We start from the raw sequence: 20,944 nt of genomic DNA, 5'->3' as shown, positions 1-20,944 counted from the left end.
GGACTTGTTTAGTTTGAACACAGTATGTGACTTTGGTAATCAAATCAGCTCTTTCCATAAAAGTAGCTTGTTATTTCGTGACACATTGTTGGTGCAGAGACACTCTGTGGGAATTCAAGCTCTGGCATCCCAGACATGAATAGAACAGTCATTTACTCCAATGATCCTGCTGAGGGGAAGTGATGCCATTTTATACAGCTGAATTTTCACCATGTTTTCTTTGTTTAATATAATTATTTTATTCATTTGGGGTCTTAAAGTAATTACATTGTGTGTCACTACAAGATTTGGGGTAAATTGATGCTCAAATATCTGTTGTTGTTTTCTTTAAGAAGTTAGACAGCTACACTCAGCTAATTTGTTGAAGTTTTCGGTCATGGTAAGTCATATATACAAATGTAACTTAAAGCTATGAAAATGACACCAAACTGTTAGCACATTAACTGCGGTGCTGACATGATGGGTCTCATTTTTTTGTTTATCCCTCATGTGTTTCTTTTTTTCAATTAGTTCTGTATTTAATCTTCTATAAACCAAACATTTTGTTTCCCAATTATTTTTGTCCATTTTCAATGTAGTCAAGTAAAGTAACCGTTCTTATATAATACATGTAATGCAATAGCTGTTCCACCAAAGTGCTTTACACTAAAAAGTATTAATTGGCATTAAAAATAATCTAACAAGTATATAATTTGGGGTTGGTGCAGTTTTACATGAGTAATTTACAATGTTAGGGATAAAACCATAGTAAAATTATATAAAATACTACTTTACTTGAATATAATAAAATTGAGACTGCCGCATTAATAATTATGGAGATTAGCACAAATTTCATGCTAAAATTTTAATCCTACAAGAATTTCACTGTTTGCATTGTTCATGTTCACAGGCATTCAACAGACAGCCGCTATTGGTGAGTAACATTAAGTTTAAAATATATTATCTTCACCTCAGATCAACATTGTTCATATATGACAAATAATCTTTTTCCCATCCTTGCATCATTTCTATTCTCTCACATTTATCTGATACTCAATTATCCAAGACATTGCGTGGCTCTGAGGACATGTTCTCAAAGTAAAGACAAGAATAACCCCTTATTATTCCCACACACAATGAAACGTCTTCTTAGCATGGACACTTTTTTTTATTATTAACCAATGCAAAGAGAGAGCGGGATGTCTGAGGCTTTGTATGAACAGAATGATGTCATCTCCACTTCCTATGGAGCAGAAAGAAAGCTTTGTCTTGCTGAGGCCAGGCCTGGCCATCTAGCTTACATGTGACATTCACAAAAGATGTTTAGCACAAAAATATCAACTTTGCTGCTGGTCTGAACACTATGATCTACTCTACAAACCACACCATTCAGATACACTAGAAGACGGCCAGTGGTGCCCACAATGTGTACTGTCCTGTCCCTGCTTGTAAACACTGTAACCCATGTATGAGTGTATGACTCTTATAGTGGCATAATAAGAAAAGCAATCATTTATAGCTTAAGGCATTAGACCTATTGATTGGCTCAAATTGCCTGCTAATATCAGATTTTGTCATTGCAGTGTTTCAAGCCATTCCAGCAGATGAGTGCTGTACTGTCTGTTCAGAGTTTGCGCAAGTTTCCTTTCAGCGCTCCAGTTTTCTCCCACAACTCAAAGTTATGCAGGTCAGTTGAACTGAAAACTATGTGAATTGCGAGTGTGTGTGTACGTGATTGTGCGTTATCAGTCAGGTTTCCTTTGAGTCATTTCATTCTGTGAAAGTTTCCCCCATTTTCCTCAGTAGATACAGCAGAAACAGAAATAGAATGTCCTCAAGGAAAACATGAAAAAACTAGCCGACTTAAAAGGAGTGCTGATGAACATATAGCAACACAGGATCACATGGCTACTTGGATGTGAAAGGGGTCATTTGTTATCACCCAGCTCTGCAATTTTATCTCAGCTCAGAGTTTCAGCATCTGACAGCTCATTGTTTTGGATTTCCAGCCTGTTACTTAACTTTGGTTCACTCACTGCTCCTGTCAGCGTTTGGATTGAAGCAGGCAGCTGTAGCAACAAATCTCTAATGAATCCACACTACACTAGCTAAGCAGCATTAAACAGAAGATAGGCAATGCTAGCAAATAGCTGATGTATATATGTGGTAAAGCAAGCCCAAAATCCTTGGACACGACACTGAATGCAAAGTGCCGTGTTGCATTGTAGAACTTTGAGGCCGAAAAGTGGTGATTAAGTGCAGACCATTTACTATTTTGCCATTTAGCAGCTTAAGAGCCCGATAATTCCCAGGGGAGATGGTGGAGACCAAAACAGAGCTAAAATAAGTGAAATTTAAATTCATCAAATGGTCAAATCCCAACCTTAAATTCACGCTAATGTGTCTGCACATTTGATTGTGTAAATAGGCAACTGTTAGCTAAAAAAAGTACCTGAAAAGTTGATATGTGGGTTGCTTGCCGTCCCCAAGGGCTTGGTATAGTTTTGCAGATTTTCCCCTCTTATGTCACATTCAGATGGTGGTTCTGTTTATTCCAAAAACAAATCAGTTCGCCCCAAACATGCAGAGCTGATTGAACATGTGTTCGGATGCCTGCATACAGAAGCTTTTCTGGCTTCAGTTTTGTTGAATTATAGTATGATAAATGTCTTTTATCCAACAAATCACTGCAACCAGTGGCGGTTTGACAGTAATCCAGCAGGGGCAGATATACTGCAATTAGTGATTGGGTCTTAAAATATCACTTCCCGGAAAGTTCAGCGTTTTACAGCTGTAAAATTTCAAACCTCAATTTATGGAATTTTGGTTTAAGCTTCTGTAATTTCATATGTGAAGCTGTTAGAAGGCTGCAAATGTGAGGAATGTATCCTCACTGCTTATAGAGTTATGTATGATCATCCTCAGGCAGGGCTGTAACTGGATATTTACTCAAGACATGGACGCAGGAAACATTATTTACTTTCCACAACATCACTGCTACACGTGTAATGCGCTGTTCGGTTTAAAAAGAAAGCGATCCATTGCATAGCGGTTAGTAACGAGAACCATGTGTTGTCCATCTCGTATCGTCACCCCCCTTACCTCCCCCCCATTTCCCATCTGTGCCCTTCAGGCCCTCACTTCAGTCACCTCCCACTTCCCTCTTCCTTCAGAACCCGTCTGTTTTTGTTTTCGAGCCTGGACTCTTTGCACAGGAAACTGTATACATTGGGAGCATTCAGGAAGGCAGAGAGCTGCTTTCCCGTTAGCTCCAAGTTTGGGCACATGGAAAAAAAAATGAATAAAAGAGGTCAGTAATTCCAAAACCAGGAGAGAAACAGAAGTCAGCTGTTCTCCTCCTCCCCTAACTTCACTTCCCTCCCCTTACATAGTCTGAACATTTCAAAAATCCCTGCCACACCACTGCCACACCACTGCCACGAGTCCATCTCAAACAGAGAATATTTGGAACATTTGAAAGAAGAAGTGGATTAAAAACTACTGTTCACGAGGGGGTTTTCCTCTTGTGATGCTTGTATGTCTCAGCAACAGAGAAGCCAGTGAAAAGGGGAGACTGTGTGGAATGAGGGAAAAGAGGAGGAGATAAAAAGGAGCAGAGAGAGACTGGCTGGGGGTAAAAAAACAACAGGAAACCGGCCGATTCTAATGCTGTTTTTGCAAATCCTTCAGAGATAAAGCGGTGGACCGCCAAGTCTGAGCAAGCAGCTCTCACACCATGTCTTTTCTTCGGTCATCTCTTGTAGTTGTAACAATCTAACGGACTTTAAGTTTCAGAAGTGACGTCACTTCTGCTCTCAGCCTCTCAACAGTGTGGTTAGTCAGAATGTGAGCGGATGCAGACTTTTGGGAGCTGTTTGCTGGGATTTCTATGCGGCTTCTTTTTGACCTACAATCTCAACCTTTCTTGAGGTCATATGGATCAGGCGCTGAGCTTTCAAGGAACTTTTTGTTTTAATCATCTGGACCACTAACTGGAGCCACATGAAGAATAAAGGGAGTAAGCAAAAGCCAAAAAAGAAAGGAAGTGAAAATGCGTTCGGCTGTGACCTGATAGAACATCTCCAGAGTTCAGGACAAGATGGTAAACTTCTTTTTATTTCTTTATTTGAAATCAAATATTCCTTTACCAGCAGCTACACTCAAGCTACACATTATTTCCTTCATGGATTAATTGATTCTGACACAGATGGTGACATTTTTAGTGAGGACTGAGCTTTATTAGTCATTTCTCAGATTATGCTAACTATTTTAGCTGTCTACATAAACATTATGTGGTAAAAGTAAAACAGAAAGGACAAAAAGTGGCTTTATGTAACAAATATAGCCTGTCCTTAAAAGTTACATATATGCATTATCACATGTGCTTTACATTGTGTAATGCCATACATTCACCCATTGGCTCCATTAAATGGTCATTTGTGATTTTGGGTGTGGCTCCTACATTTTTTGTGTCAATTTCCTATGGTGACTATAGTTCCTATGACTAATTTAGTGTCTGACAAAAGACGGGGCGGTGCTGCTGCTTACAAGAATGGGCCAAGAAGAAGGAAAAAAAGAAGCAAAACAAACAAAAAGCATCATAAAATGTCCAAGTGGTCAGATTTTGCATGAGAAGTCTCTTTTTTATTTGTTTCCCTTCTTTTCTTGTGGTGCTTTGTTCTTTTCTTACAGCTGTTTTTGGCATGTTATGTTTTAAAAAAAAAAAGGTGAACAGAATATCCCCACGTGCAGACACGTATGAATAGCTGTGTTTAGGATAACTTTAAGGAAGACGTGATGGAGTGGACGCACTGCAAGGCGGGGTATTCAGTGCAGGAAGTGAGGGAGGAGGTTCTGGTCGAACCCCTCTGTCATGGCAGCAGCAGACATATTGTGCTTTCAAGTTGTTAATGCCTTTTAATAAAAATGACTGAATACCCCTGGAAGCTACTAACAGCACCACGAAGTAGAAGTTTAGATGACCATCAAAGGCTTGTTTAGGTATCTGAGTGTTTGTGATGCGTACATGATCCCTGCACAGCCCTACTTTAGTGTCTAGAGTGGCAAAATAAATCCCATTTTAGCATCACAACAGCTCCAATACATCCAGTACAGTCCTGTTGTTGAATTTTCCTTTTGTTTTGCGCAAGATATTGGAATTTGTTAGACAATATTGGATGTTGATCTTTGCATTTTTCAAATTAAACACCGAAATATCTCAAATAATAAAAAATATAATAAGAATGATCCATGAAAATCTTGCATTTGGTGAGAAGGGCATCAAGCTCACACTTCCTTTCTCACTTGATCATGTTATTTTTTAGTTCTTCACTTTCTTTAGCACATTTCTGACATGTTGTCAATGTCGATGTTAAAATGCATTTAGCATTTACCCTGTATTTCAGAAAGTAGCAGCCTCTGGAGCAGAGTAGTGCTCAAACGTGACCAGTTTTATAGCAAGGTTTTGTTAAACCAGAACCTTTAAAGGAGCTGAAGTCAACACACAACAATGTTACTTTAAAATGTGATTACAAGACCTCAGAAAAGAAAGAGACACAGTAGGGCTGTTAAGGTCCTATTTTTAAGTCGGATACTGAGCTGCAGTCGTAGTTTCAGCATTTAATGGAGCATTTAAGATTATTGTAGAAACAAAACTTGCTTCTGACTCAGTGACAACACAGATTTAAAATGAAGTGTTTTTGCCAAGTATCCAGTATTGATTTGATTTAATCTATTTCTATTAGTACCTTAGAGAATCTAATTTGAAGTTTTATTGTGCAGAAACGAAGAGGCACTAAATAGACGCCAGAGTTATTCATTATCCAGAGTTTGACCACAGGCATGCAATTTGAAAATCCAATTAAGTCCAAAAGATGAGAATGTAAATGGCAGATTGATGGTGTCTGTGGTGAGGACTGAGAAATTAACCATTGCCAGAAATATTCAGACATTCATTTTTGTGGAGCATGGATTCTAAATTTTGTTTGCAGCATCATCAGTTTTGCATTTAATGCCAAAAGAGGCACAAAAAACCCCAGAAACTTTTACTAAAGACAGAGCAACTACCAAGGGAATAATCAATGCTGGGACATTAAGGAGTAGGTTATAAAATATAAGCCAGCATATGAAACTGAAACGCTACAAAGTGAGGTCTTTATTCTACTTTTTTAATCTTTCGATGACATGTCATATTAACTACTGGTTTCCACAAGTATGAAGTAACTATGATAAACCGGCGCTGGCAATAATGATACTGATAAGTCAATGTGTTGGTTCTTGTGAGACTAAAGATGTGAGAGCTGATTAAATGTTGGAGTTTATTGTTCTTATATCATGCCAAGATAAATTAACATATATTTTTTAAGTTTCTACCTTTATGCACATCCTCAACAAACTTCAAATAATAAACAAACTTCTGTCAATTAACAGTCAAATAAATCACAGTGCAATCACAAATACCACAAAGTCAGATTCTTCATCAGCTCTACATTTTATTAAGATCAGCGATTTGTTGCATGCGTCAAATACAGCAGAACAGGATATGAAGCAACACTAAGAAAATTTCCCATAAAATTACAGTGAAATACTGGCAGGTGTAGTCATCAGGATTTTACTGTATTTGTAGTGTGACATTTGTAATTGACTTAAACAGCTAATTCTACATTTAATTATTATAAAACTGATTAATGGTACTCTACAGTAGAACGTAGATGTCACTGTTTAGTGGTGTAACTAAACTTTCCAAGCATGTCCTGTCTTTATATATTTCCACCACTGTAACCAGCTTTAACTGTAGTTTGTCAATTACATTTTTTTTTCTTTGTACACTGTGTAAACACTCCTGTGAATTGCAGACAAATACCATTAATAACATTTCGAGAAAACAGAAACCTTCAGGGAACATTCAAGAAATGTTTGTCTCTAATATTAATGATCCAGCATTTAGATTGACTAACTTTGTCTAATACTTAAAAATGCATGAACCCCTAAAACACCTAAAACAATAAGAAATTTAAAAAATCACAGTTTTATGGGAACTTTTTCTAAGGCAGCAATTTGTGATGAATTGCAATCTATCAAATATATTTCAGAAACCAAGGAAAAATAATTTAACTACATAAAATTGTATAAAATGGCTTATCTTGGGGCAATACTAGTGGAAACAGTGCTTGTTCAATTTACATTGTCAGATTTTACAACAGCCTACTGTATTTTTACAGTAATTTATTATAGTAAAAAATAAGATTTTCCAAGGATTTTGATTTGCAGTTAATTCTTAGAGCATCAGAGTGTTTGATTTATTAGACCGTGAAAAGTAGCGGTTACATCTATGAAGATTTGTAAAACGTGGCCGAACACATTTGTGTACAAAAGGTGACGCACTGTAGTTTAGAAACCTGTGGAGGTCAGTGGTAACATTTCAAAAGCCGTTTTCTATTAGAGGAAATGTCGTAAGTAATACCAGCTACAACGACTGGGTGTGTCAACTTTCCTCTGAAACAAACAAACCATTTTTAACTTCCTGTCAAAGTCCACCTACAATCACCGGCCCTAAGGAGCAGAAAACAGCCACGGAGGAACAAACCACATACCGTGAAGTCAACCTTATGTGCATTGTTACCATTGAAACATGACATTTACAGCTGCTTCCTTCCCCTGCTTTTAAGATTAATTTGAGCGTTAAGTCCGCTGTGCATGTGTGCAGCATAAATGGAGCTAAAACAGGAGAAAATAAATGTGTTCAAGTTGCTCTAACAGTGTCTGATTAATGCTTTCGTCACTGAAGTTCCTCAGGTTCTGAAGAAATGTGCGGAGTTTATTGAGAAACATGGGATTGTGGACGGGATCTACAGACTGTCGGGGGTCACATCAAACATCCAACGTCTCAGGTACTGATGCAGTGTTTTTCATGTACAAGGATGCTTTTTTTCAGGTTTGCAGCAGTTCAATGATGATGTTGTGATTCTGGCTTGTGACATACAAACCTTAGACAAATCTTGAACTAGATGTACAGTTGGTGTATCACCTCTATACATATTCTCAGTATTTACATGTGTTTTCAGTAAATTATGCACATAAAATTAGCTGTCATTCAGCACCTTTGTTGTTTTGTTTCCCTCACAGCAATCCTAGTCGACTGGATCGTCTTCAGTCTTACAAGCCACATGCTGCAACAGTAGTTAGCAGAGGGTGTTCGACAATTCAAGCATTCAGCTAACTCTGTGTGTGTTTGTGTGTAGGCAGGAATTCAGTTCTGAGGCGTGCCCTGACCTTACAAAGGAAGTGTACCTCCAGGACATCCACTGTGTGGGTTCCTTATGTAAGCTGTACTTCAGGGAGCTACCAAATCCTCTGCTCACATACGAGCTATACAGCAAATTCACTGTGAGTACATTCAAGTCACATCTGCGGTTTTGATAAGGAAAGAGGGAATTCTGTGCGACTCAGAAGTGGTTTGACAGCAGATCTATTCTAACTGCATGCTTTACAAATAGTAATTAGTGACAGACAAAATGGCAACACCAGACATTAGTAAGCAGTATTTACTCCACATGATCCCTCAGAGTCAGCGTGATACGAACCTTGAGTGAAGCCTCAGCTCTTTGGGTTAGCATTGATCAGCTGTTTTCTTCTCTTTAGAAAACGGTGCAATTTGCACGTCTTACCTTTGGTGCAAAAGCAAAACTATTATATTTCTGCATACTTGTAAGACGCTGAAAGTTTATTGTCTATGTGTATGTCGACTATATTTGTGTTTCTTTGTGGGAAATCCTGTTACAAGCTTGTTCTCATACAATATATAACTTAAGAGTTGCATTTAAACATGAAACTGTTTCTGGCACTTTTGGGTCTGAGGGGAGTTTAGGGTTTGTAATGAAGCAAGACAAAAGTATATTTAGATCCTAAAATAAATGTAACATCTAATTGACAACCATGTATAGATTACTGACTACGACTATATCGACAAAATTGCTCTGACATGATCTCTACATTTAGCATCGCAGTGAAGCTTTCAGCCTCTATTTTCTGGATGAAATACAGACATGAAAAAGACCGGAGCAGGACAGAAGGGAAAACTGTAAGGCCTGGTACGTGCTCTCTGTGTAGTGTTCGTGTACCTTGACGGCCCATTTGCATACCTTGGCATTCATACATCTCGTGCTGCTCGTTCCTGAGAACTCCGGGAGTCTGGTGTTTTTGGAAAAATCTGCACTTCACGTACTGAACTAGAAAAAGAAGCAGAGCAGATTATAAGTACTTTCTTGTTTTCTTGGAAAGAACGAAGTCGGTCTTCAGTTTTTAGATGGATGAATTTATCTGTTCTAACATTATGTTAACAGGACATTTTAAAGTTAATTTTCATACTTGGACTATGACACAAGACTAAACAAGTTTACCTACTGTGTTTACCACCTCACATAACAATTGCAACTTGTGTGCTCAGCTGTTTGGAGCTCAGTCGTGTTAGTTTGACTGCACAAACTCCAGAGCATGTCTGTTTGCTGAACTGGATAACTGGACTTGGAGTCAAAGTAGAAAGCTCATCAGTACATTGATCCTGTTCACTGGTGATCTGGTAAAACAAAAAACCGATGTGAGATCTTGGTAGCATTTTGAAATTAAGTCTAGCTCAGAAATTAGACAGTTTTTCTAATCCATGATCACAAACTATGAAGATATCATTGATACAATTCTGGCTCAGCACTTGGATCGGGCATCTAAATACTTAAAAAATACTCTAGATGTGAATTTATGTGTCTGTTTTACATACAGGAGGCAGTTTCCGTCCACGGTAACCATGAGAGACTTTTACACATTCAGAGGGTCATCAAAGAACTGCCGACTCCTCACTTCAGGTGAACTTCAGCCCTTTTTCTCTCTCAGCTGTTGTCCATCTGAGCCCTGTTTGCTCAGACTGACTAACAATGTTGTGACAGTGAAGTAAGAAGTTTTGATCAACTGTCTTCAGGACTCTGGAGTACCTGACTAAGCACTTGGCCCACCTCGCCACCTTAAGCACCCAGACTAACATGCACACACGTAACCTGGCTCTGGTGTGGGCTCCAAATCTGTTAAGGTGAGTTAAGCTTCATGAATGTGCCAGAAACATTTCAAACACAGAAAAGCAGGTTTTATTGTTAATGCAGCATGAAATGCAGAAATACCTTTGGTCAAACAATCCTAATTTATACTTTTTGGTGCTCTCAGGCTTCCTGTTTTTGGAAATTATTCATAGGAAACACGTTTTGTCCACACTTCATGGGATTTCTGCGTTTCTTTTTTTCTCAGATCTAAAGACATCGAGTCTTCATCTGGTAATGGAGACATGGCTTTCCAGGAGGTGCGGATTCAACAGTCAGTGGTTGAGTTTATTTTAAACCACACGGAGCAGATCTTCAGCAATGATTCTGCACAAATTAAACCTAAAGAAGGTAAGACATTCAAACAATTTAAACTCATTCTTTTGTGGGAGATTTGCTGCACTGAAGGATTTCCTAATTTACCACTGCAAATACCAACTTATTACACTTCCCCAGGGCCAAGTTTGATGTGTGGAGAGAAATATGCGACACTTCCCATCAGTGGTCAGTGTGGGCCGATGAAACTGATGAGCCTGGAAGAAGCTCAGGCTCGATCCTTGAGCCCAAACCATCCTGTGCATAAAGAACGTCAGCGAGAGAACAGTCTGCCTGACACCAGCACTGCCACGCTCTACCACACCGTCATAGACATATCGGACAACAAGTAAGACGTGGATTCAGTCTTCTGAGTCAGTATGAATATGATTTACAAAACAAGTGTGTAGAGTGCTGGTGTTTGGGGTTTATCTGGAGCCAAAAATGTTCATATGTGTCTTTTACTTTAAAGCTAGTCAGACAGCACTGGGATGAATTATCTGTCTTTGTCTGTTAGGAGAAAATTTTCTGGGAAATCAAAGAAGTGGAAGTCAATCTTCAACCTCGGAAGGTCTGTGGACTCAAAGGGAAAACTGAGCCGGAATGGTAGTGTGTTCATCAGAGCACAGGGGACAACAGGTAAAGTGCCAACAGTGGGAAACCAAATAGATCCAGAAGCAACTGCCTTATAACATTTCCTCATTATTGAGATGTCAAAATTATAAAGCTTTAAAAAGTGATGTTTGATACATGTGAAAGTTAAAATTACTTTTTTTGTTGTTTTCTCACAGAAAAGGCAGCTCTTCGTCCCTCCAGGAGCATGGAGTCCTTGTGCTCTTTGCCAACAGGTGGGGCTAAAACCTTGAGATAATACTTTGCATGGAATTTAAAAGAAGGAGCAACATTTTTAGAATGCTGTCATTTTGCAAAATTGAAATGTTTTCAGCATCATTCTAAAATGAGGTTATTACATCTTTTAGAGTGTCAGTTTAATATGTTAAAGAGCATGTTAATAGATTTTCTCATCAGTTACGGCCTCTTTTTTTTTTTTTTTTGCACAGATGATGACAGAACAGGAAGCAATAGCCCAGCTGATGGCTCTGGCAGTATTTTTATTCCAGATGTAAAATCCAGAACGCTGGGATCCGACTCTCTCTATGACCTGAGCGAGCACGACCAAAACTGGGAGTTTAAAGGGAAGAAGGCTGGTGGGGCGACAGGTGGCTGGAGCTCTGGTGCGAACCCAAAGGGGTCACCAGCTGCTTCTTCGCCCCCTCAGAAATCCCTACCAGAGCAGCTTAAGGTGTTCAAAGGTGATGATGTCAGCGGCTACAAGCCCACCTCTCCGAAAAACAGGAGGATGTTGTACTCAGGCAACAACAGCAGCTCCTCCCGGCCCTCCTTTCCAGGAAGCTTCTTCCCCCTGGAGTCCTCGCCGAGACATCAGCGCAGAGCCGTCAACATATCTGAGCCTTTTGCTGTGTCTGTTCCTCTGCGAGTGTCAGCTGTTATCAGCTCTAACAGCACACCATGCAGGGGGATCACCAAAGACAAAGCAGCGACACTGAAACCCTGCAAAGAGACCTCGGAGCAGAGCAGCAACATAGGAAAGAGCAACACTTTCCCTCAACTGGAACCAAAGAAGCAGGAAGGAGCAGAGAAGAAAAACACTGAGGAGCTGACCTTTAAAGTGTCACCACAGGGTGAGGACATCTTCCATTGTCTCATTCAAAAAGGCTTGTTGTGTTGAATCTAAATTCATGAACGTGTAAAAGGATTTAATCAAAAAGCATACTTGTCTTTTTTTTCCAGATACAAAAAAAGAAGTGATGCAACAAGGTCAAGCTGGGAGGAATATTTCTAAACTGGAACTGCCATCTCCTGCAAATGCACGAGAAGGCAAAGATGCAGCGCCATCTTCTGGGAAAGAACCGCACAAGCAGCCCACAGATACACAACTGGTGAAACATTTGCATTGCATTACAGATGTTACCTTTCATTGGAGCTTGAGTTTTCTGTGCAATTGGTGACAAATTGGATGACAAATTTCCAAATTGTGTTTGTAAAGACTAAAATTAAAGCTTCTATTTGTTAAAAAGAAAAAAAAATGTCAGTGGCTTCTTGGTTCCTGTCAAGAATCACTGAGTCAAACAGAATTAACTGACTGGGATCTGAAGGATAAAATGGTAGCACAGTGGTCTGAATCCTAATAATTCTGCTTTAAAATGAGAGATGGACCACCTGGCGGTGCTTTTGAGTTGTAATTTGGTGAAACAATTGTTGTTTTCTTGACCGTTTTCTCAATTTACCTACATATTTTTGGCCTTATACAAGCGCATAGTCACAATTGTTTAAAAATTAAAAGGTTGAATAATTTATCTTTTATTTAAGTCTTGCTGTTTTTATATTTTCTCAGGACAAGGGATCTTCTACTGGGAAAGAGCTGTGGTCTGACCTCCACCAAGAGCTGAAGATAACTGAACCTGAAATCGACCTGCTGCATGAGACTTTTAAACCAGTTTTTGAGAACACCAAGTTAACGATGGATGTGAAGTCAAAACGAAGCCGCAGCTCTCCGTCTCTGTCTTTGCTATGTAGGGAGCAGTCTTCAAATACCTCTCTGAGCGATCACGTATCTGCCACTGGATCCAGCACTGCAAAGAAACAGCCCTCAGAGTCAGACATCTTATTTTCTCTTCGCAAAACCGTTGATGTAATTTCTGCAGGGAAGGCAGTAAACGTTCAACCTGCTGACATAGTAGATGAGAAAGAGAAGCAACTGCGAAAAGAAGTCACGCCTTTAAACAAAGATGATCCTGTTTCTAAGCAGCTTCCTGTAAAAGAAACCAGTTTAGATCAAGTAATAAATCCTCTGACAATAGAGGATGTTCCAGTGGTTGCAACTTTCTCTGGTGCTGAAAGTACAGACAGAAAATCTCATGGGGTTCCTCAAGAGGAACAGAAAATCTCTTGTGATGGAGCGAAGAAAGGTGTGATTCCTGAGGAGATCCTTCAGAGACTTCCAGTGTGTTTGGAGGAAAAACGCAACACCTTGGAGCTGCCACACCTCGATGACGACGAAGGATGTGGAGGACACTCTGAGGAGCTGGACTTGGTGGAACCCTGGGAGGATCTTAGCTCCACCAAGCAGTGGGTCACCAGCCCCCTGCACTCGCCTGATGTGGAGGAGCTGTTCAACCAGCTGTCACCTTTCAGCTCACATGTGGAGGCTCTGAGCTCAGAAGTGGGAAAGATTTCATCTCCTCCAGCTGATAACAACAAACAATCCCTCACTCAGAGCAGCGAACACTTCTCTGGAAGCTTTCCCACCAGCAGCAAACCGGAAACTAAATGGACATGTTTGCCGTCAGCATCCACACGGACGAGTCTGAATGCAACACAACCTCAAACAGGAAAATGCAGCACAACGAAACAGAAGAATTCAGTGTCATCTCAGAAGTTCAACAGACAAATGTCTTATGAGGCAGCTGCTTCAGAGAGAAGAGAGGAAAATTCCTTTTATAAACACAGGCCCTTTTCTCTGAACCTAGACATGGGGCATCGATACATCAGAGACATTTCTAATCAGCAAAACCGTAATTCATCCGAGTTGTCTTCTTCTCAGAGAGGATTACTGGCCTCGTCTGGGCCCATGAACAACGGGCTGCCCTCAGAGTTGGAGCTGTTTCTGAATGATCGGCAGGCGCCTCTTCGCCGAAATTCAGCCCCCGTCAGCGTATCGTCTGTGAGGACGGCCTTCATGATTAAAACATGCCAGGCCAAAGCTGTGCCTGTCATCCCTCCCAAGGTGCAGTACAGTCAGATACCTCACTCCAGACAGGAGAATGATTCTGACGCAGTGAAGGAACAAGGAAAGGAATATCCTAAAATGACTGCAGAGAAAAGCAACTCTGCACCTCCTCCGATGATGTCAGATCTCAAGGAAGAGCTGGAGAATAAAGAACCAGGCCCTAAACACCAAAAACACCCCAATGTTGAGAAACCTGCTGATTCTGGGAAGACCACATCCACTCCAGAACTGCCGGTTATAACCAGGAGACCCACACCCAGTCTGGAGGTGTTTGTAGATTGTCCCAGACCCAACAGAGGGAATCTGTTACAAAGACCGTCGTTCAGGAACAGACAGAGGCCTCAGAGTCTGATCCTGCTCAGCCCTCCTTTCCCCATCATGGACTATCCACCATCAGGGGACGACGGCAAGCTCCTCTCATCCATCAAGAGCCTGAACGACACGTCAGCAGTGAATGTCTTTTCTAAAGAGATGGCAGAGAACTTCAGGACGCCAGAAGGGATCGGCCTTCAAAATAAAATGACTATTCCAAAAAGCGGGCAGAGACTGGAAACCTCAACCAGCTGCTTCTACCAGCCGCAGAGACGCTCCATGATATTTGACAGCAGGAGCCACAGACAGATTGAGTGACTGGAGGTGGACTCAGACTGGGTGTATGTAAATAGACACAGTGCATAAAGAATCAGTGGAAACAAGACAGGAAGATGATATCCTGTCGTGAATCAGTGGATTTTTGTTTGCAGTGATTCACACATTCATAGGACGATAAAGCATCAGTTAATATAAAAAGGCTAATGGAAAAACCAGGCAGTATCTGAGAAAGAGGAAGGAAGCCATGATGTGTGTGAGATGTGGGCTGCAAGTAAGAATATTTTCATTGTCTGCTTATTATTTTCTCAGTCAATTGAACGTTTGGTTTATAAATGATGAGAAAATACATTTAATTTTCTGTCAGTTGACTACTTGTTTCAACTCTACTGGGATTCGTGAAGAAAATATTTATAATAGTCACTTGAGAATGACATTTTGTTACATTCTCAAGTGGAGTTACAGTGTTCATCATTCAGCTAGAGTATTAAAACTACAGGACTAACAGTGGGCTTCTATTGAAATTCGGGTTCTGATCAAGCCTGTTCTGGATTTTGGAGGCCTTGAGCTCTTTGTTGTGTTCCTTGAGTCATTCCTGAGCTGTTGTTGTGGTCTGCAACAATCTTTAGGTGGATGGTACATGTCAAAGTAACACCCACATGAATGCCAGGACCCACATTTTCCCAGCAGAGCATTGCTACAAGATGATCAAAGTTAATTGCTTCTCCTGTCAGTGGTTTTGATGTTATAGCTCAGAATGACTGATTTCAAAGTCTACCTTCTCACATAGATTGTGTGTGGTGCTACACGGTCGCAGTATATCACTGCCAGATCTTCTCAAAAGATTCAGAGTATAGCGTCCGCCAAAAATTGCGAAGCTCACATCTGTTTACTAACAAAGAAGGTGCTGGGAAGCATTTGTTGTGGAAGAAACACTGCCAGACTTTATACTAAATATTCAGAGAGGTGGTGACTGTAAGTTGAATTTTCACTTTGGAAGTTACAATACAAAAATGTAAGAATTCCAAGTATTCCATTTTAAATGAACCGTACATTAGTCTCCTGCTAAACTGAAAGTGCAAGAGCATTGTGGGCAAAATATATTACCATCATAAGTATTTATTTTCCACCAAAATGTCCCTTTTAATGGTATTTTATGGAATATGACAATATTAGGTTGTTGATGTTGATGGAAGTAGACTAGTCCACTAGGAGACATGTTGGCTACATCTGAGGGGCCGTGAGATGATGAGGAATGAAAGAAGAGCAATATTTTATTTTAGAAATTAACATCCATAAAAAATCAGTTCAAGTGTAGAGAAGCAAATAGTGCAGTTTTTTCTATTTGAAATGTAGAGGAGGAGAACTACGAAGACATACAGTGGGAATAAAAGTACAGTTACTGAGTAAATCCTTTTACTTACTTCCAGTCAGTAGTTTAAACATGTTTTTCTCAGTGGATAGATGTTAAACAGCTGTCCAGGAGACTGTTCAATTTGCAAATTTCCTCCACTCAGAACAACTAGAAGCTGGAGTTAAGGTGTGAATTAAGATTTCTTGAACTATTTCCAGGTTTCATTTAAGCAAAAAAAAAAAAAAAAAAAATGTCATCAGGACAAGAAATTCAAATGAAATCAGGAGCTTCATATTTTGGGGCTCTACAGTATTTAAACAATCAGGATTGTACTGCAGCAAACACATTTACTTCCATAATAATCAGATTATTGTCACTGTAAACTGAATTCATTCTTTAGGGTTCTGAATATTGGATATGTACAGTTAAGACTAGCAAAAAATGTAATGTTAAAGTGAAAAACTGACATTTAAACTGTTAAACAACCATGAATTTGACTTTATTTATTCCTTTATTAACTTAGATGTGCTATAAAATAAACTTGATACTTACACTATTTACTGTATGTAGCGACTGACTCTGTGATACGCTGATGTCAATGTGATTTTTGTAAAACTATTATTTAAAAGAAAAAATCCTATTTCTGATTTAAATATATCAGAAACTCAATTACTAGTATTTAGCCACAGGAGGACTTTAATTCGTACATATCTGGATATTCTGTAATTACTTTAGACTTTGTTGCAGGTTTTGTTGTTGGTTTTTTTTTGACAATAATGGAAAAATTTTGGACTTGGACGTTATCAGAGGTGAAATTCTGGAGCTGCTCATCAGACAGTGAACTGAAGGTTGGACTTTGTGCGTTTCGACTGTATTCAATTTGTTCGGATGTTGATGGTGCTTTGAGTCAAAGTCAGACTATGAAATCTCCAGATTTTTGTCACTTTTCTTCTGTAATTACCTTTTATGCCATTTTTGGGGCAAACACCCATAAATGCAACAGTTTGGATGTTGCATTGTATTTAAGATAACTTGATGTTACTGAGGTTACAGTGTTTTTATACTGTTTGGATGGACTGTCTGAATGATTACAGTATTATTTTCAAAAAAAAAAAGTTTGGATGTTAACAGAGATTTTAGTGTTTTTTGTTTGTTTTGTAACTCCTGTATGCTTGTTGATGCTGAAACTGGTTGACTGAACTGTGTGTGTTCATAGGAGAAACACCTGAACTGAGAATTTTAAAGGTGAGAGTTTGGCCTGAATTATCGGATGTTGGGACCTGAAGTAATGTACATAAGACGCTTGATGGGGTTTGTTACAACAAAAAGTTATGGGAATAAAAAAAAAAAAAAAAAATCAGTGGTTGTGCTGATGTATCACTTTTATTAGTGTCCAACTCACTTGATAGATTTGTTGTTGTTGTTCTTGAGGGATTAATCTGCATGATTTGCACAGTGAAATTGGCCAAATGACACCGGTAGCCAATTGCCTGGTTATTAGAATGAAAGATTATGGTACTTAAAGTAACATGAAGTCAACTGTGTGTGATAGCTGGTAAATTTGTTAAGCAGTTTTTATAAAGTCCTATAGAAAAGATTCGAATCATTAATTTTACTCTATCCATTTGTCATTTCTTCTTTGTTTCATATCTTTGCTTAAGCAGGTTTTAACTGTAACTTTGCTCTCTAATTTAAGTATTTTAGCTAAAACATGGGATTTTTGTTGCAGAACTTGTAAAGGTGTTTTAAAGATGTCCCTAAATGGTGCCCAGGCGACTGTCTGCTTTGCTAGTCCACTTGTTATTAACTGTGGTATTAATTTGGTTTCACAGTATCTCACTGGATGGAAATGTCTCAGTTTTTCTTTAAACTTTCTTCCTTTTCTTTCACAAAGCAGCAGGCTGAGAAGCAGCATGACAGCAGAGACTGTGTTGCTGCTGCCTGAATGTGGAGTATTTAAGGGGCCCCTAAGTTAAATGGGGCCCTCTGGAGAGCTGATTCTGATTCTGGAGACAGTTTCGTGTGGTTTGGTTGCTTTTCTCGTCAAGTATATTTAAAACACTAAAGGATGCTATGATTAATATGTTGTTTGGACTTGTTTTTCAGAAGTCTACTGAGCATGACTGCACATCTCCATGCCAGTCCCAGATCTCTTCTCTTTGCCACCAGATGACGCTCCTGCTCCACTGCAGCTCCGAGGAAGAACTGCGGAACAAACACTCAGACCTGCTGGAAACAGGCAAACTGATTCAGGTACGTGAAGTCCTCTAACTAATACACATGCACTGTGGTCGAGAAAAGACAATTCTTCGGTCTTTACCTGCAGAAGAGAACAGCATCGACCTGTGAATCAGCTTTCAATATGCTGTACGTGCGTCTGTGCGCGTTGTTTGTGCGTCTTTCTGTGCAGCCAGATAACCTGCACTTTCTGGCCTCCTTTGCAAAAATATTTCTCACTTTCAACTCCTTGTTCGTGCATTATAAAAGCACATTGAACTCCGTGCGCTGTCACGACTCGGTAATCCAGCTGTAGAAACCACATTTCTGTTATTTCCCGCAACAGCAAAGAGGTGCACAATCACACAGTGCATTAGGGCACATCACACACAAGCCAGGCCACTAAAGTGTTTGTGTAAAGTGATAAAAACCCATTATAATACTTGTAAACCACCTGTTACATCATTTTTACCTGGACATTCAGTAGAAGTTTCGTCGCTTCCAGCAGGCATCTCACTGCGCAGGTGGGCCTCTTGTTCCCAGTTTTCTCCCTGAGTCTAATATTTCCTTTTTACATATGGACTCAATGCAGAAAATACAGCCGAACGTCCACCGTAGCTTCATCCAAATCTCACATTCTGGACACATTCAGCTCAATTCACTTTGCAGCAGCAGCGGTGGCGCTCGCTGAGGTCTCTTCCATGTCTGCGCAGTTCATTATTTCTCGACCTTTGACATCCACCGCTTGTGTATAGGCCGAGAATTAAAAAGGCGCATTCTGAGCACACTGAAAAAGGCAAGCAGAGCACGGTGCGCGCGTTGAATATTCAATTAGAGTCGGGGGGGAAACCGAGGAAAAAAGTGGAGCTGCGTGCCAGTCCCCTTCATCTTACATTACTGATTAGCTGTTAAACAGATTATGTACAGCTGAACGGGTTCAAATGTTGCAGCAGAAAACAGCCCGATTTCAAGGCAAGCGACGGGCGGTTTCCTTCCTTCGCCACTTCAGCCCAGCTGAACACACTTTGTCACCAACAACAGCTCCGTAATGAGACATGCTGCTGTTCCGTTTTAACAACAGTTGTTTTTTAAAAGACCTTCTGGATCAAATAAACCTGTTTCCAGTCCATGGATGCAGCTGTAAGGATGAAGCTGCACTAAAATCTAGAAAAAAACCCACCTGTAACACACTGTAGAATGAGAGAATATTAAGCTGCCTTCTCGATAATAATGCAAAATTCAAACTTTTTCCATTTTTACACCACAGAAGCATGCACGGATTTTTCTATCAGTAGACACGTTTCTTCTGACAGATTTATTGGCAAAAACGCACAATAAAAACGCCACACACGCCCTAAAGTAATTAAATGTTAACCTAAAAGTGCATTTAACAATTAGATCCGTGTTTTAGAAGTATTCCTTCTAAAACAGCCTCCTTTTATCCAACAAAAACTGAGTACAGGCGAGGTTGGAAGCCTGGAGCAGCTCGCATTTGTCCTTTAAAGTAACTAAACAAGCACATTTAAAAATGCATTAAAGTGTTTAAAAGTTTATAAAGTGTTGTGTAAAAGTTGGCAAGTCAACTTGTTAAGGTTTATTACACACTTTTATGAAGCCTGGATAAGTTTAAAGTAGTTGAATGTGCAGTGCCACAGCAAGCCACGCGGGTCCAAAAGAGCTCTCATTGAGAAGCCACGTGTCCGTTTCCAAAGCCTCTCCAACTTAACCACCTCCTTTGTACGACTAACCCACATCGGCAGCGTCCCTCCACATAAAGGGATTTGCAATTTCAAGATATTTCAGCTTAAATGTTTTTGACAGTTCCCTCGCTTTTACCTCGGCTTGGTTATTTTAACTGTGCCAAATGGGTCACCTTGGGTTGCTGTCTGCGCGCAAAGGGCTTTTGCGCGCATTCAGTCTGAATTTTTTCCAACTTTCCTTGACGGGGAAACCAGCTGCTGGTCGTGAAAAGACGGCTTATTAATTGTCCTTTGTCATGCAGAATTGCTTGATTTCTAAAGAAACGTACAAAGGCTCTTTTTCAGGATTCAAGTATTTTGTTTCGTGCGTATTTTCAAACCATCGAATCAGCTGCAGCGCCGCGCCGTCTACCAGACTCTCAGGTACTGACTGCCTGCTCCCTTTGTCCCCTTTTAATGCTGTTGTAAATCGTGCAGACTGATTTGTTACAAGCTGTTCTTTTAATCTGATAGATAAGAGACATGTCAAAGAAAAGCCGTAAATAAAAAATTAGCCAGAATAAAGACAAGGGCGAGTCTGCTAGATGGGCGCCTGTTGACTCAAGCGGCTCTCCAGCGTCAGGGGAGCCCTCTCCTCAGCTCCGTCAAGGTTACGTCCACAATTCCCTTTTCTTCTTTTTAAAAAGACACCGTAGTCCTTTTTGCTTCAATGAATTGATCGGCACAAAATTAAGAATAAATAAATTGAGCATTTGGAGCACCGAGCGTATAAGCTCCCCCAGGGCGCATACCCCCGGGCTATTGAATGGATAAAGGGCGCTTTGCAGAGGACGTTGTGAGCAAAATGGGGCTCTATGGTGCAATTAACAAAATAGTCTAATCCCATATCTTAACAAAT

The 20,944-nt window shown here is 40.0% G+C and overlaps 1 protein-coding gene across 1 annotated transcript; it reads left to right on the top strand.

Moving 5' to 3' along the window:
• Nucleotides 1–1,706: 1,706 nt before the first annotated feature.
• Nucleotides 1,707–17,489, top strand: arhgap31 (Rho GTPase activating protein 31). The gene is made up of 12 exons (XM_023297051.3): nucleotides 1,707–4,081; nucleotides 7,766–7,868; nucleotides 8,220–8,364; nucleotides 9,754–9,836; nucleotides 9,950–10,057; nucleotides 10,270–10,412; nucleotides 10,518–10,725; nucleotides 10,894–11,015; nucleotides 11,168–11,224; nucleotides 11,438–12,079; nucleotides 12,189–12,337; nucleotides 12,793–17,489. The coding sequence occupies exons 1-12, from the start codon at nucleotides 3,982–3,984 to the stop codon at nucleotides 14,815–14,817; spliced, it is 3,885 nt and encodes a 1,294-aa protein (XP_023152819.2). The 5' UTR covers nucleotides 1,707–3,981; the 3' UTR covers nucleotides 14,818–17,489.
• The last annotated feature ends 3,455 nt before the right edge of the window (nucleotides 17,490–20,944 follow it).

This window comes from Amphiprion ocellaris, chromosome 14 (genome assembly GCF_022539595.1).
Source record: "Amphiprion ocellaris isolate individual 3 ecotype Okinawa chromosome 14, ASM2253959v1, whole genome shotgun sequence".
Taxonomy (NCBI): domain Eukaryota; kingdom Metazoa; phylum Chordata; class Actinopteri; family Pomacentridae; genus Amphiprion; species Amphiprion ocellaris.
This window is presented reverse-complemented; position numbering and strand designations above follow the sequence as displayed.